The 12,184-nt window shown below is 41.5% G+C and overlaps 2 protein-coding genes across 3 annotated transcripts in view; one reads left to right on the top strand and one right to left on the bottom strand.

The window, feature by feature from the left end:
• Nucleotides 1-4,648, top strand: part of GYS2 (glycogen synthase 2) — a 39,742-nt gene extending 35,094 nt beyond the window's left edge. For both annotated transcript variants that reach the window (XM_027904863.1, XM_027904864.1), the window contains 4 exons: nucleotides 472-567; nucleotides 1,525-1,688; nucleotides 3,174-3,254; nucleotides 4,053-4,648. In XM_027904863.1, coding sequence (XP_027760664.1) covers nucleotides 472-567; nucleotides 1,525-1,688; nucleotides 3,174-3,254; nucleotides 4,053-4,274 — 563 coding nt within the window. In that variant the 3' untranslated portion in view covers nucleotides 4,275-4,648. The remainder of the gene's footprint in view (nucleotides 1-471; nucleotides 568-1,524; nucleotides 1,689-3,173; nucleotides 3,255-4,052) is intronic.
• Nucleotides 4,649-7,190: 2,542 nt separating this feature from the next.
• Nucleotides 7,191-11,900, bottom strand: SPX (spexin hormone). The gene is made up of 6 exons (XM_027904865.1): nucleotides 11,839-11,900; nucleotides 10,908-10,988; nucleotides 10,723-10,780; nucleotides 9,238-9,300; nucleotides 8,535-8,618; nucleotides 7,191-7,304 (listed from the first exon to the last, which is right to left on the bottom strand). Exons 1-6 carry the CDS (start codon nucleotides 11,842-11,844, stop codon nucleotides 7,246-7,248), a joined length of 351 nt encoding a protein of 116 aa, XP_027760666.1. The 5' UTR covers nucleotides 11,845-11,900; the 3' UTR covers nucleotides 7,191-7,245.
• Nucleotides 11,901-12,184: the final 284 nt, after the last annotated feature.

The raw sequence follows: 12,184 nt of genomic DNA on the forward strand, positions 1-12,184 counted from the left end.
GCAGGGACCAATTTACAAACAGTGAGTATCAAACCCAAGGTTTAAGATGATCCTGGTCCTAAGAGAATCAGTTTTGTAAAGATTTGTGAACCACTGATGAACAGAAGTGTACACCAGGCTTCAATTTGAAAGTCAAACAATACAGACCATACACTGGGGTTCTCTGTTTCAACACTGCACTCCCAGAAAGTTTTCAGTTTAGCTGCTGGAAAACTCAGATATATATATTTGCAAACACAGTATGAAATTTTGTGTTTAAAATTTCTTTTTCTTCCTTTTTTTTTTTTTTTAACTTTTTCTCCAAATCCACAACAAAGCATTATGGTTTTCACTTGACATTTTCAGAGCAGCTCCAGTGTTATGGGACCTTCTTTTCTGCCTCTTTATTCTTCCTTTTATTTTCTCTCTTGAGGTGAAACCACATGAAGTTTGTCGCCCTGAAACGCTTTTTTTGTCTGTTTCTTTTGGCAGCTGAATGTACTGTGATGGGCATTCCCAGTGTGACCACAAACCTCTCTGGATTTGGCTGTTTCATGCAGGAACATGTTTCTGACCCAGCAGCTTATGGTAAAAATTTTTGTCGTGCCACATCAACTCATCCCCTCTGAGTTAGGGAAGCAAAAAGCACAACAACCGTGTTGTCACCCCTCAATTTGGTGATTTCCCTAATGCAGTGGAGTTCAGATCTACAGCTTTCAATAGCTTGTTATGTTTGAATGAGCCTTTCCAACTTTTGTTTTTATCCAAACCCTTCCCAGGTTATTTCTCTTTTGTCTCCCTTTAACCTTTGATCTTCTTTATCCTTCCAAACTCCCCACTGCTCGTACTGGCGTAGAGTCTCCCAGCATTTCCCTTTAATGCCTCTGAGCCCTTCAAAAGGAGCAGTGAAAGACAGCTGAGGTCTAGTACCATCGTATTCCCAACACCCTGGTGTAAGGAAGGTGCCAAAAATAAAGTATTAATCTTAACAAACTACGTAGAGGCAAAGCTCACCTCTGCCCTCTCTCTGCCAGAATTGTCTCTTGACTGATGTACGTGAGTTCACTGTCTCTATGGAAACACTTGTCTTTCTACAGAAAACACAGTCTCTCTCCTACAGGCTGATTCTGACCATCCACACTCAAAAATTCTACAGCAAACTAGAAAAACACTGGATTGTGTGGGGTTTTTTTGATCAGTCGGTATTTTGAAAACTATGGGAGATAAAAAAATGAGGTGTCTTTATCGAGAAACTCGAATCCTTCTGGACATACTTACACAGCCACAACAAAGCCTCTGAGTTTTGAAGAATTGGCTGAATTTCAGATAAAGAAAACGAAAATAAAAAAACCTAGTTCTCTTCAGCTTTCCATTCCATCAGAGCAGTAACAAATGTTATAGAGTTGTAGCTGTGTTTTAACATTAAAAAGAGGGTGTAATACATGTAATGCTTGTAAGGCCATGTGGAAGAAGGCAGATTGGACATGTGAGAGGTCAGATCCCGTTTTTAATTCCACTCATGTCCAACTTCTCTGTGTCCCTCAGGTATCTACATTGTGGACAGGAGGTTCCGCTCCCCGGACGAGTCGTGCAACCAGCTGACCCAGTTCCTGTACGGGTTTTGTCAGCAGTCCCTTCGCCAGAGGATCATCCAGAGGAACCGAACCGAGAGGCTCTCGGACCTCCTGGACTGGAAATACCTGGGCAGGGTGTGTGGAACTGTGTAACACCAGTGTTAAAAATTCCAAGCTCACGGGCTGATCAACCAGCTTCACATGGTGATGAAGTGCAAGGACTTCCTAGGGAAGGACAGAGGAGGGGCAGGACTGAGCTCTGCTCAGGGGGGACCAGGGACAGCACCCAGGGAGTGGCTGGAGCTGTGTCAGGGCAGGGTCAGGTTGGATCTCAGCAAAAGGTTCTTCCCCCAGAGGGTGGTTGGCACTGAACAGGCTCCCCAGGGCAGTGGGCACAGCACCAAGGCTGCCAGAGCTCCAGGAGGGTTTGGATGATCCTCTGGGGCACAGGGGGTGACCCTTGGGGATGGTCCTGTGCAGGTCCAGAAGCTGGACTCGATGATCCCTGTGGGTCCCTTCCAAGTTGGCACATTCTGTGATTCTGTGAGACAGCCTTGTGCTGACAAGCATCTCCCAAAAGTGCTAAAGGCAAAGCCTGCCCTGACATTCCAGTGTAGTGCTTCCATACTCCAGTGGCAAGGAGAGATGTGACTTGACTGAACAGGTTAGAGCAGCAGCCAGTCACCCTGAGCTCTTCTGGTGCTAAGGACAATGTAAAAATCTGGTGACACTGGCAGCACATCCACTGAGTAGGAACTGTGCTCCAAAGCTACCTGGACACTTTCCAAAATCCTACCCGTTCTTCATAAGATGTTTCTGGCCCCTGTGGCTCCTCAATGCTACTAAACTACCTCTGTGCCTTAAAAGGCAAAGTAGTGTTTTTAATTTGACAGAGAAAGCACTGCAGGACTACCTGCTAAGAAGACAGCAGCAAAGCAGTATTCTCAAGGCCAAAGGAGTAAAGAAGTGGATGCACTTCTATCTTAGTTTTGTAACTCTTTTGGACCTTTTCCTGCTCTGATACCTGTGTGTGAGAACCTTAGTGTTTATATGGTTCCCCACAGCATAAGGCCCTGATACAGCAAGCTATTTATTCTGTGCATGTGCTGCAAACTCAGGAGTATGGTGGATCCATAAATAATTTTGCCAAATTCTTAAAAGCCAGGCATCAGTAAACTGATAAATACTATTTTTTCTGTAACTGTTCCACGTGCTTCCTATGCAAGGATGAGTCTGAAGTTTATGTGTATACATGTGTACACCTACAGGTGTCAATCTTCCTGGTTAAAAAAGAGCCCATTCTATCTTAAGGGGTAAAGAATACCTCAGTAAGAACTACATTGGCCAAGGCAAGTCCTAGTTTCCATCTTAATTCATCTTATTCTCACAGCTTCTGTTCCAGACTTCTTTGCTGTGAATCTACCATGGATGGATTGCTCCTTCACAACAATGTCTTCATTACAGGCAGCAGTATCAGCTGGACTCAGCTTAGCTGAAAAGATGTCTAGACTTTGTTCAGCATCATCTTTTAGAAGACTCTAATTTTTTGTTCCTTTGTCCCCCTACTTGAATCTACCCAAGGCTTCCTTGACTTGTAAAGGCTTCTCTTTTACCTTGCAGTACTACATGCACGCCCGACACCTGGCCCTCAGCAGAACATTCCCAGACAAATTTGAGATGGAACCAAGTGCTCCACCAAAGGTAAAGTCTGCTTTTGAGTTCATTTTAACTGCTTTACAAGGAGAGAGAGAGAGAGAGAGAAGATGGGTGTGGGTGTGTGTATGTGTTTGGCAGAAAGAGGGAGAAGAGAATCGGCAAGTTTTGAGTTAACTGGAGGGAAATAGGAACTCAAAGTTAAAATATTAACAAGTTATAGACCCAGTCACCAGTCAGGAGTGATAAAGGAGCAACTCTTCAGATGATTTAGAGTGCCCTGGATGGGACTATGACACTTTGGACCAGCTGAGGAGCTGGCCTTTGAAATTCCTCTTAAAAGAGTGGCAGCTTCTAATGGTGCTTCTGATAAACGTCATGGAGATGTTCTGCACGAACCAAACAGAAAAGGAGCTGGGAAAGGATGTTCTAGGGAAACCGAGGCAAAGTATTGCCTTCATCTAAACATGGTTATGTTGTCTGGAACTGCAAGGGGTCAGTTTAAAGGCAGACCTTCAAGCAGTTCTTGCCTAGTATGTGTTAGCACCAGTCTGAGAAGGGAGGCTGCTCAGAACCACTGTAAGAATGATTTTATTTGAAACCAAACCTCCAGAGAGCAACTTAATTTTTTTTTTTTATTTTAAATAAGTAGCAGAAAGGAGGCTCAAACCTAAAACCCTTGGTTGGTTCTGGTTTTGCAGATACTGATATTACAACCGGAAAACTGTTTGGAAATTTCAAACTGAAGTCTTGAATTTCAGCGAGCATATTCTGACTTAAAATTCTGTGTACAACCGATTGGGGAACACTGTGCTAACACATCCAACTCATGTCTCTCTCTTCCAGACGGAAGGTTTCAGGTACCCCAGGCCCTCCTCAGTGCCACCATCACCTTCTGTCTCTCAGCATTCCAGCCCCCACCACAGCGAGGCCGAAGATGAAGATGAGGATGAAAGATACGACGAGGACGAGGAGGCCGAGAGGGACAGGCAGAACATCAAGTCTCCCTTTTCCCTTGGAGCGTTGCCACAAGGAAAAAAGAAGCAGCATGGGGAATACAGGAACTGAATTCATTGCTCTCACCCTGGCAGGGTGTCCCTCCAGCCGTTCAACAGTTCCTCCTGTAGGCCTGGCAAGCTTTGTGTTAAGGACAGTGTGATATAATTAGGAGAATCTTAAATGTTACTTGAGCTACACTCTTGGAAAGCCTAACATTATTTCACCTTGGAAGTAGTTTAAATGACAATTTTCCTGTGCCCCTTTGAGGTAGGAGAGATTTCTTAAGGTTAATAAATCTAGAGAATGCAACAATCCCCTCGGGAGCTTTTACAAACTGCAGATCATACCTTTGTCTACAGAATCACTTTATTAATCATAGTCTACACAGATAGCTCCATTCTGGGTATCCCAAATGAATGAATTCCTGCTTCATTTATGTTTCCCCTCTTCCCATCCTAAACTAACATGAACTTTAAACCAGAGCTCAAAAAATTAGAGGGAAAAAAAAGTGTTTCACCAGAGAAATATTGGAAGAGTTAAAAAAAGATACACTGGAAAGAAAATGGTCTTCCTTTTTTTCCTTATGCTGTTTATTGTAAGCTTACATAATTTAAAACTTTTTTTTTACAGCACACAGAAGTGTCTTGATCCAGTGGTAAAACATCCTTCCTGTGGAACAATATAAAGTCTTATGCAGTGGGCATTTTGAATTTTAGAGAAGTCATCTCTCTGCAGCCATTTAGACCCACAATAAACAGCAGACCGTTTATTTTCTGATCCCTCTGGTGTGTCTCTTTTGCTGTTTTCATCTTGCTTCAATTCTAGGTTTGTTAACAAACTGCTTTGGGAGGAAATTAACGTGGCTTGGCTAAAGTGATTGGCAAAACTTCCTCAAGTAACACCTTCCCCTGCAGACAAACCTCCAGGCCACGGGGTAATGTGGCAACATTCAAAGAGGGGGAACAATTGCTCCATTAGCCCACTGATTTATTTCACTTCTAGAAGAGATCTAATCTAAAAAATAATGCTAAAAGAACTCACAGGCGGATTTGGAAATGCACCTGAAACTTCTAAGTGCTCGGGGAGTAATTTAACCTCACAACAAGAAGTGGACCTTTCGTTTGCCTTACAGAAAGCTTTTCAGTTCCTAGAAGTGCAGAGAGTTCCTGAAAATGCTCTTCAGAAGCAGATCTTAACATGAAGATGTCAAGAAGGAGCCATCCAGAATTTCTCATGCTGTTCAAGAAAAGGCGTTTCCAGGAGTTGACTCAGCCTGTTCTTCAGCAGGTAGGAGGATGTAACCTTTGGAGGTGCCTTCACTGCCAACCCCAGGGGAACTCCAAATGTCCAACTTTGATTAGACACCTCCCTTTCAAACACTTAACCATCATTTAATGACATGCTTCTTATTTTAGGCCATATGGAATAAAAGTGACAATGTGCCTATTTGTGTTTTTGGCCACCTAAAATCAAATTGGATTTTCGATCTTAATCTGGTTTGGATACCTGAAAGAATAACTATTCTCAGAAGTAGGCTCAGGCTTTTATGGCAAAATTATTTGGATTTAAAAGGAGTCACTATTTTTTAGCTGTTTAAAAATAATTAAAACAACAGTTTTTCATATGAGAGTGGTGAAAGCCAAGATGCTGCCAATATTTTCCTTCATAAAGTTTACTAAATGGAAAAACTGCACTTTGTGAGTTTCTTCCATGAAGTGCTTTTAATCAGGGTTCCCTTGCAGAGCCAAAGAATGTAATGGCTGAGAGTCCCAGTGAAAGAGCATTCAAAGGGCATATTGACTGAAAGTTAATGATGTTCTCTTAAAAAAAATAAATCCAGAAACCTGACATTATTTCTTGAAACAAAGGGCAGTTAAATTAATGAAAGGATTCTGGTGGGGATACCATTGATCTTCAGGTGAAGTTCATCAGGAATGTATTCTGTCACACAACATATTGAAAGATACATTAGTGCTTAAAAAATGAGCAAACTTGGGCATGTTGATTTCTCCAGTTATGTTTCCTCCATAAAATAATACAGATTATAAACAGTTACTGAGAATGCCTCTAACCCCGTGATAGAAATGAATTCCTCTGTTCCTTCAGCTGCCTCTCTTTGTGTTGAGGAGAAGCAGAATTATTGTTAGTGTGAGTTAACCAAGTTAATTAGCAGTGTCCTGAGAAAGACTGGAGGAAAGCTGTGTTCAAAGATGAAGGGCATGACTAGGGTTAAAGGTCAAACAAATAAAACATAGTTGCTTGGACGCAAAAATCATGTGGCTACTTTTTTAATTACCATGAGAACTACAGAGGGCTTTCCAGTAAGAGCACAAAATGACGTGGATAATGCTAGATACATCCTTATCAGCATGGAATGATAATTAACAGAGTTACGCACAATTCCAGTTCTCAAAAAGCAGGAACAAAAAAGCACAATAACTATGCAGTCATTAATGATGCCCTGACAGTGTAAAAGTCCCCATAGTGTCTTTATGTAGTGGGACTTGCTCGGTAGAATTATTCACATTTCTGCATGTGTGTAACTGGGGCAGGAGGTGCTGCTGCCCATTCCCTCTGGTGACTGATACCTGCAGCCAAAAATAGCTGGACTTCTTTAATATCTCACTGAATTTATTGGCCATCAGCACCTTACAGGGCCAGCAGTGAAGTGGTAAAAGAATCTGTCCTTGTGAAAGTTAAAAAAGCTGGGTGGAAGGTGGCAAAAGGTTCCCCAGTGACAACTGAAAAACTGTTTTTAATGAAGGAGTTGTCCAAAAAAAGAGACCATTTTAATCCTCTTTTCAGGTATTTTGGTGTATTTTAAATTTTGGGTGTGACATACAAAAGGAAAGCAGGAACTTTACATACGCTTCCCCTTACCTGAACTTGTGCCTTTTAACCCCTTTGCATTCAGAATTTTGCAATGCAAATTACATGTCACCCTTGGTGAACTTAAGTGAGAATGGATGAAACACTCTGCTCACACAAGTTATGCTTTCGAGGTCGATGCAATACAAATGCTAAAGAAATTTGAAATATTTCACCAGTTTGATAGGTTGTCTGTCAAGTAGCCAGGATGATCAGTGTTCTCCTCTTCAGCTGTAAAGACAAAACACAAAGGGGGGGAAAAGTAAGTTGTGGATGAAGGTAAGTTCAGCCAGGCAAATTTTTCAGGAGATAGATGTGCCTCAAGCACAGACCTAGTGTAATGTGACTTCTTAGTCATATTAAGGCATCTCTAGAAATGGTGATGTCTTCTCTCACTTTAAATGTAGGAATTTTTCTGCTTGCTGAAGAGCAAAGATACAAACCCCCTCCAGAGGTGTCTTTTAGTACAGGGCAAAAATTTTTCATATAGACGAAAATAAGGTATTTTTTCTTTATTTGCACATTGCCCTCAGCCAAGAGGACTCTAAAATCACCTGAAAATTATCTCCTGAAAGTTCATGGCTTGCCCAAATTCGAATATCTTATTATTCCCTGCTCAATGATGGTAATGTTATTCCACATAGTATTTTTTTTCAAAAAGGGCTGCCAGTTCTGCTGAGCTCTCTCAGATAAATCACCTTTTCCCTCAGGAGGTTGTTGCTGTCCACCATCTCTTTGGAACAGCACCAACATTCAGGAAAATACCACTAAAATTTATAAAAATCCAGCTTCAGAGGATTTTCTCTTTTTGCTGGAATACAAATGACACTTTGACTGTTTTATCTTTAGAACTGCTCATGTATTTTGTCCAAAGCACAATGCTAATGTTTAGGTTTGCCTCTCTCTCCTTGCAAAATGCCACTGAATTTTCTTTTTGTTAGTGTAGTTAGGCCAGGACAGGGGAGGCACAGCTGAGCTTGGACCCCCAACACTACTGTGAGGCACAGTGGGAGATTTTAGGATGTGGCAAAGACAGGAGTGGTCCCAGCACATCTGTCCATACACCAGGTAAATTCTGTGAGGTGTTTCTCACACCCTCTTGGCATTTCAGGAAAGGTGTGAAAGGTACAAAATCACCTTGTATTTTACTAAGGGTTTGCTTCACATTTCCTAATTTAAATAAAGCCTTTTTTTTTTTTTTTTCTTGTCAGGATGTAAGCAATTAATAGCTTGAATAAGGAACTCACAGCCAGGTGGCTTTAGCCACTTTTTCTCCCTCCCTGTCCTGAACCAAAGAGGGGAAGAGCATAATTTGGGCAAACTCCTGGGCTTGTAACACAGTGCACTCTGTAGAACGCTGTCTCAGTTCAGACTAGATCAATTTACTAAGATGTTAGTAAATGAAATGCTGAAAAAATCCTTTTTCAAAAAAAGCCAGAGTAAGACAAAACATGCATTTACCTTCTTTTGCTTTCTGTAAGGAACTAAGGAGCAGTGCAGCAGCTTCAGAAAGGGATAAAGGATTTGTGTTTTGGCTTCGTGTCTCTAGAATTATAAAATCACAGATGCGTGGTTGGTTAGTGCCTGAGGGCATTTCTTTACTCTGTTGTTTTGTTTTATTATTATTTATGTAACTAGAGACACAAATAGAAGAAAATATTGTTATTTCCTTTGCTCTGTAATATTCTCTGCCGAGCCTGATAAATAACACAGAAGATATTTAGCAATCTTTCTAGGAGGGAGGTTATTTCAAAGTCTCTTTTATTTTTTATTTTTTTTTATATGTTCCTTACTTTGCTACAACAACCTGTTTCCTCCAGAAACATTGCCCTAGCAGGGGTTAATGTTATCTACTTTTGTAATACTTCAGTTCAGCACAATTAATAACTTGACTTGATTTTATCCCAGTGGAGAAAGCAAGTCAGAAATACTGATGAGAATCCCACTGAACAGCCAGGTCAGTCTGGAAATTATGTAAATAAAGTCACACGGGTGCACAAGAATGGAAAGCCACTTTGTCATGGGCTTTTTGGAGTGAAGGAACTAACAGAAAGGGGTTTCATTGCTGCCTTGGCTAGGATTCCAGGAAAACAAATCCCACAGATTTCTCCCATAACCTGTGGAAAGACTGGTGTGCCACCTGCCCCTGTGCACGTGCACTTACCGAGCTGCAGCCGGTCATACAGGTCCTTCCTCTGGCTCTCCTCTGGGATGAACCGACGTCCCTCTGCAAAAGCAGTGGGAGAAGGGTTAAAATCAACCTCCCCAGTGTGTGGGAATTCCTCCTGTACAGTCCCTAAAGCGCTCATTTCGAAATACAGAATTGCGGCAGAACTTCTGCAAACATAAGGTGGGAGATGTAGGTCCATCTCAGGGTCTTTCCAAATCAAGATTAGCCCATCCTGGGCTAGAACATCCTTTATTCCATAGAACTGGTGTTTCAGCACTTTTCTTTCTTGTATTAACCTGCTGTAGGAACTCTACACAGGGAGTGATTTACCATATTTTCCTCCTCTTTCCTGCTCTGTGGTCAAGAGCCTTCAATCTCTTTGTTGGACTATAAAGTACTGCCATTTACAGTGATATTTCTCTTTAAAAAATGAAAAAAACCTCACCCCAAACTAACAAAGTCACATTTCTTTCTTGCAACAGTAAGAATAATGCAAAGCTTGGCACAGAAGTAACACGGTGCATTGTTCAGTTGAGATAATTAGAAAATAAAAACAAACAAAAAAGGGGTTCTTTTTTTATGAATAGAAATTAATGTCACTAGAACTTCTTTCGGTTATGTTTATGTTTGAAGCCTATATTTATTTTGTGTTGCCATTGTTTGTGTTGTCTCCCTTTTGCATTTCTTCTAGGATTATGACCTTCATTTTTTTTTTCTAATTTCAAGGAAGCTATTTTTCTTGCTCTCTTAATACCTACCCTGCCTATTAGCTTTTAATTAAATTAACTAATTAGCTAGTTAATTAATTTAATTACCTAATTAATTAACAATTCAGAGTATCATTTATTAAAAATATTAATATTTCCATTGACTTTTGTGGGTTTGAATCGAAGGACAAAAATCTCTCTTAAGCTTCTAATTTTATATTTATATTCAATTGTACTTTAACTGTGGACTAACAGCAGAAACTCAAAATGTCATTTACACCACCTTAAAATCACAATATTGATCTAAGTTCCTCTTAGAAGAGGTTGCTTGTGGTCTTTATACCAGCTCTGATGCAAAGATCCTTGAAATAGGAATGTGTGCTCTCCTAGTGCTTGAGAAACTGTTTTAATAAAGCCTGAATGGGAATAAAGGAATAATAACTATATCCACTATGTCTTAAGCCCCCTTCAGGATAATTTCAGGTAAGTAAACTGCTTTTCTAATAGGTTTTACAATGAAGTTTCAAACTCTGCACGTTTTCAGCCACTTTCTTTCGCTTTTCTTCTTCCAACACTGGCTTTCTTCAGTTCGATTTCTTTAAATAATAATAATAATAATAATATTGCCAATGCCACTGTTTCAGAGACAAGAAGAAATAACTAATTAGCACATCCCTGCAGTCCTCAGAGCTTCTACCTCCACAGCATCCTCAGGATTTACTGCTCGTGTGGAGCCAACATCTGCTCAGAACAGAAAGAGCTGGGGACTTACGTGCACCCTTCAAATAGAGCATGGCCTGAGGGGTCCAGTTTCTCCTTTGGAAATGAGCCTTTGCACAGAACAGAAAGAGAAAAGAGACATGTCAGCATCACATGGTATCGCTAATTAGTACAAATACCTGGTGGCACCAACCTCTGAGCTCCGTGGGGGAGGCAGGTCCAGCCCGAGCAGCTCACCTGAGGGGCACTCCAGGAGAACACGACGAAGGATGCTGCCAGGAGCAGGGCCAGCCCAGATGCTGTCAGTTTATGCAGCCCCTGTGCACAACAAAGAGCCAACAAGGCACAGGAAAAGACTCTCAGACCTTCCCACCTAAATGTGAGGGTGCTTCCCTTCGTTGCTGCCTCGCTGCCAAAACCCCCCCTCTTGCTCAGTGGGTGTTTCAGTGCACGCTGGTCTGATCAGAGGCTGGATGTTAAAACAAACACACTTTATTCTCTCCAGTCAAATTCATTGCAAAGGTGAGAACTGCCATCAAGGCAAGTACCTTTTGCGCTCCTTATTTGCAAAGACATCAGATCCTCCAAAAGTGAGAATAATGCCCAAACTAAGGGGAAAGATGGTATAAGGTCGACCTTGATTTTACCACACCTTAGACAACAAGCAAATGTGTCATTCCAAACAAACTAGCCAGCCAACCAGGAGACCGAATCACTACTTCCTCGAGTTCAAAAAGGAGTTTTTAAACTTATCATCCTATTAACATCAACCACGATTACAAGACATGTCACAAGACAGGCTTTTTTCGGTTCTTGGAGCCTGTCCACTGATGCAGCACATGCAAATGAAAGCACTGAGCATGAATCCTCTGTGAACAAGTTGTATCTCTGCTTGTGCTCACAGACCATGTGCTGAGAACAGTGATGGGCAACAGGGAGCATCTAATCCTGGCTGGATTCACAGCGTTTTATTTCATCCTGGTTATGTTCTTAATGCAGTTGTTTCAAGAACACTAAATAGATGTATGTATATATTTGCCTCAGGTTACTTTTAAGGTAAAATCATGAAGCCCCTCTGCAGTTCCTAAATATTGCACTCACATGAAAAAAAACCCAACATAAATTGCAAGCTAAATGTTACCTACACACCAAGAAAAGTCTCACTTACCTTCATACTTATCTCAGCAGCAAATGTTCGGTCTTCTTTTCTCGGGATAACGTGTCACAAGATCTCCTACATGTTCAGGGGTCCCTTTTTAAACCTTTGGAATGCAGGGGCCCTCCCCTTTTTGTGGCAGGGCGGGGGAGTCTGAAGGGATCTCTTGTCAGCCCTGTAGATGGAGAAGTAGAAGGTCTGATGACTCCTGAGGGAAACCTGTAGTCTTGCAGGAAGTCATGACTGAAATGATTGAAAGACGGATACACTTGGAGATGCACCCCATTAACCAGGTGAATACCTTCTGGATACGTCAGCCCTGTGCATCTGCAGCACATCACCTTCCTGCTGGATGATC

Source organism: Empidonax traillii, unplaced genomic scaffold, assembly GCF_003031625.1.
Source record: "Empidonax traillii isolate 1590-97213 ecotype Southwest subspecies unplaced genomic scaffold, ASM303162v1 scaffold1099:size633499, whole genome shotgun sequence".
Lineage (NCBI taxonomy): Eukaryota > Metazoa > Chordata > Aves > Passeriformes > Tyrannidae > Empidonax > Empidonax traillii.

Coding starts and splice junctions, on each gene's coding strand:
- SPX (XM_027904865.1), bottom strand. Junction 10,781..10,907: donor TCTCCTGGAGTGCCCCTCAG/GTGAGCTGCTCG, acceptor TTCTGTGCAAAG/GCTCATTTCCAAAGGAGAAA. Junction 8,619..9,237: donor GTATGACCGGCTGCAGCTCG/GTAAGTGCACGT, acceptor TTATAATTCTAG/AGACACGAAGCCAAAACACA.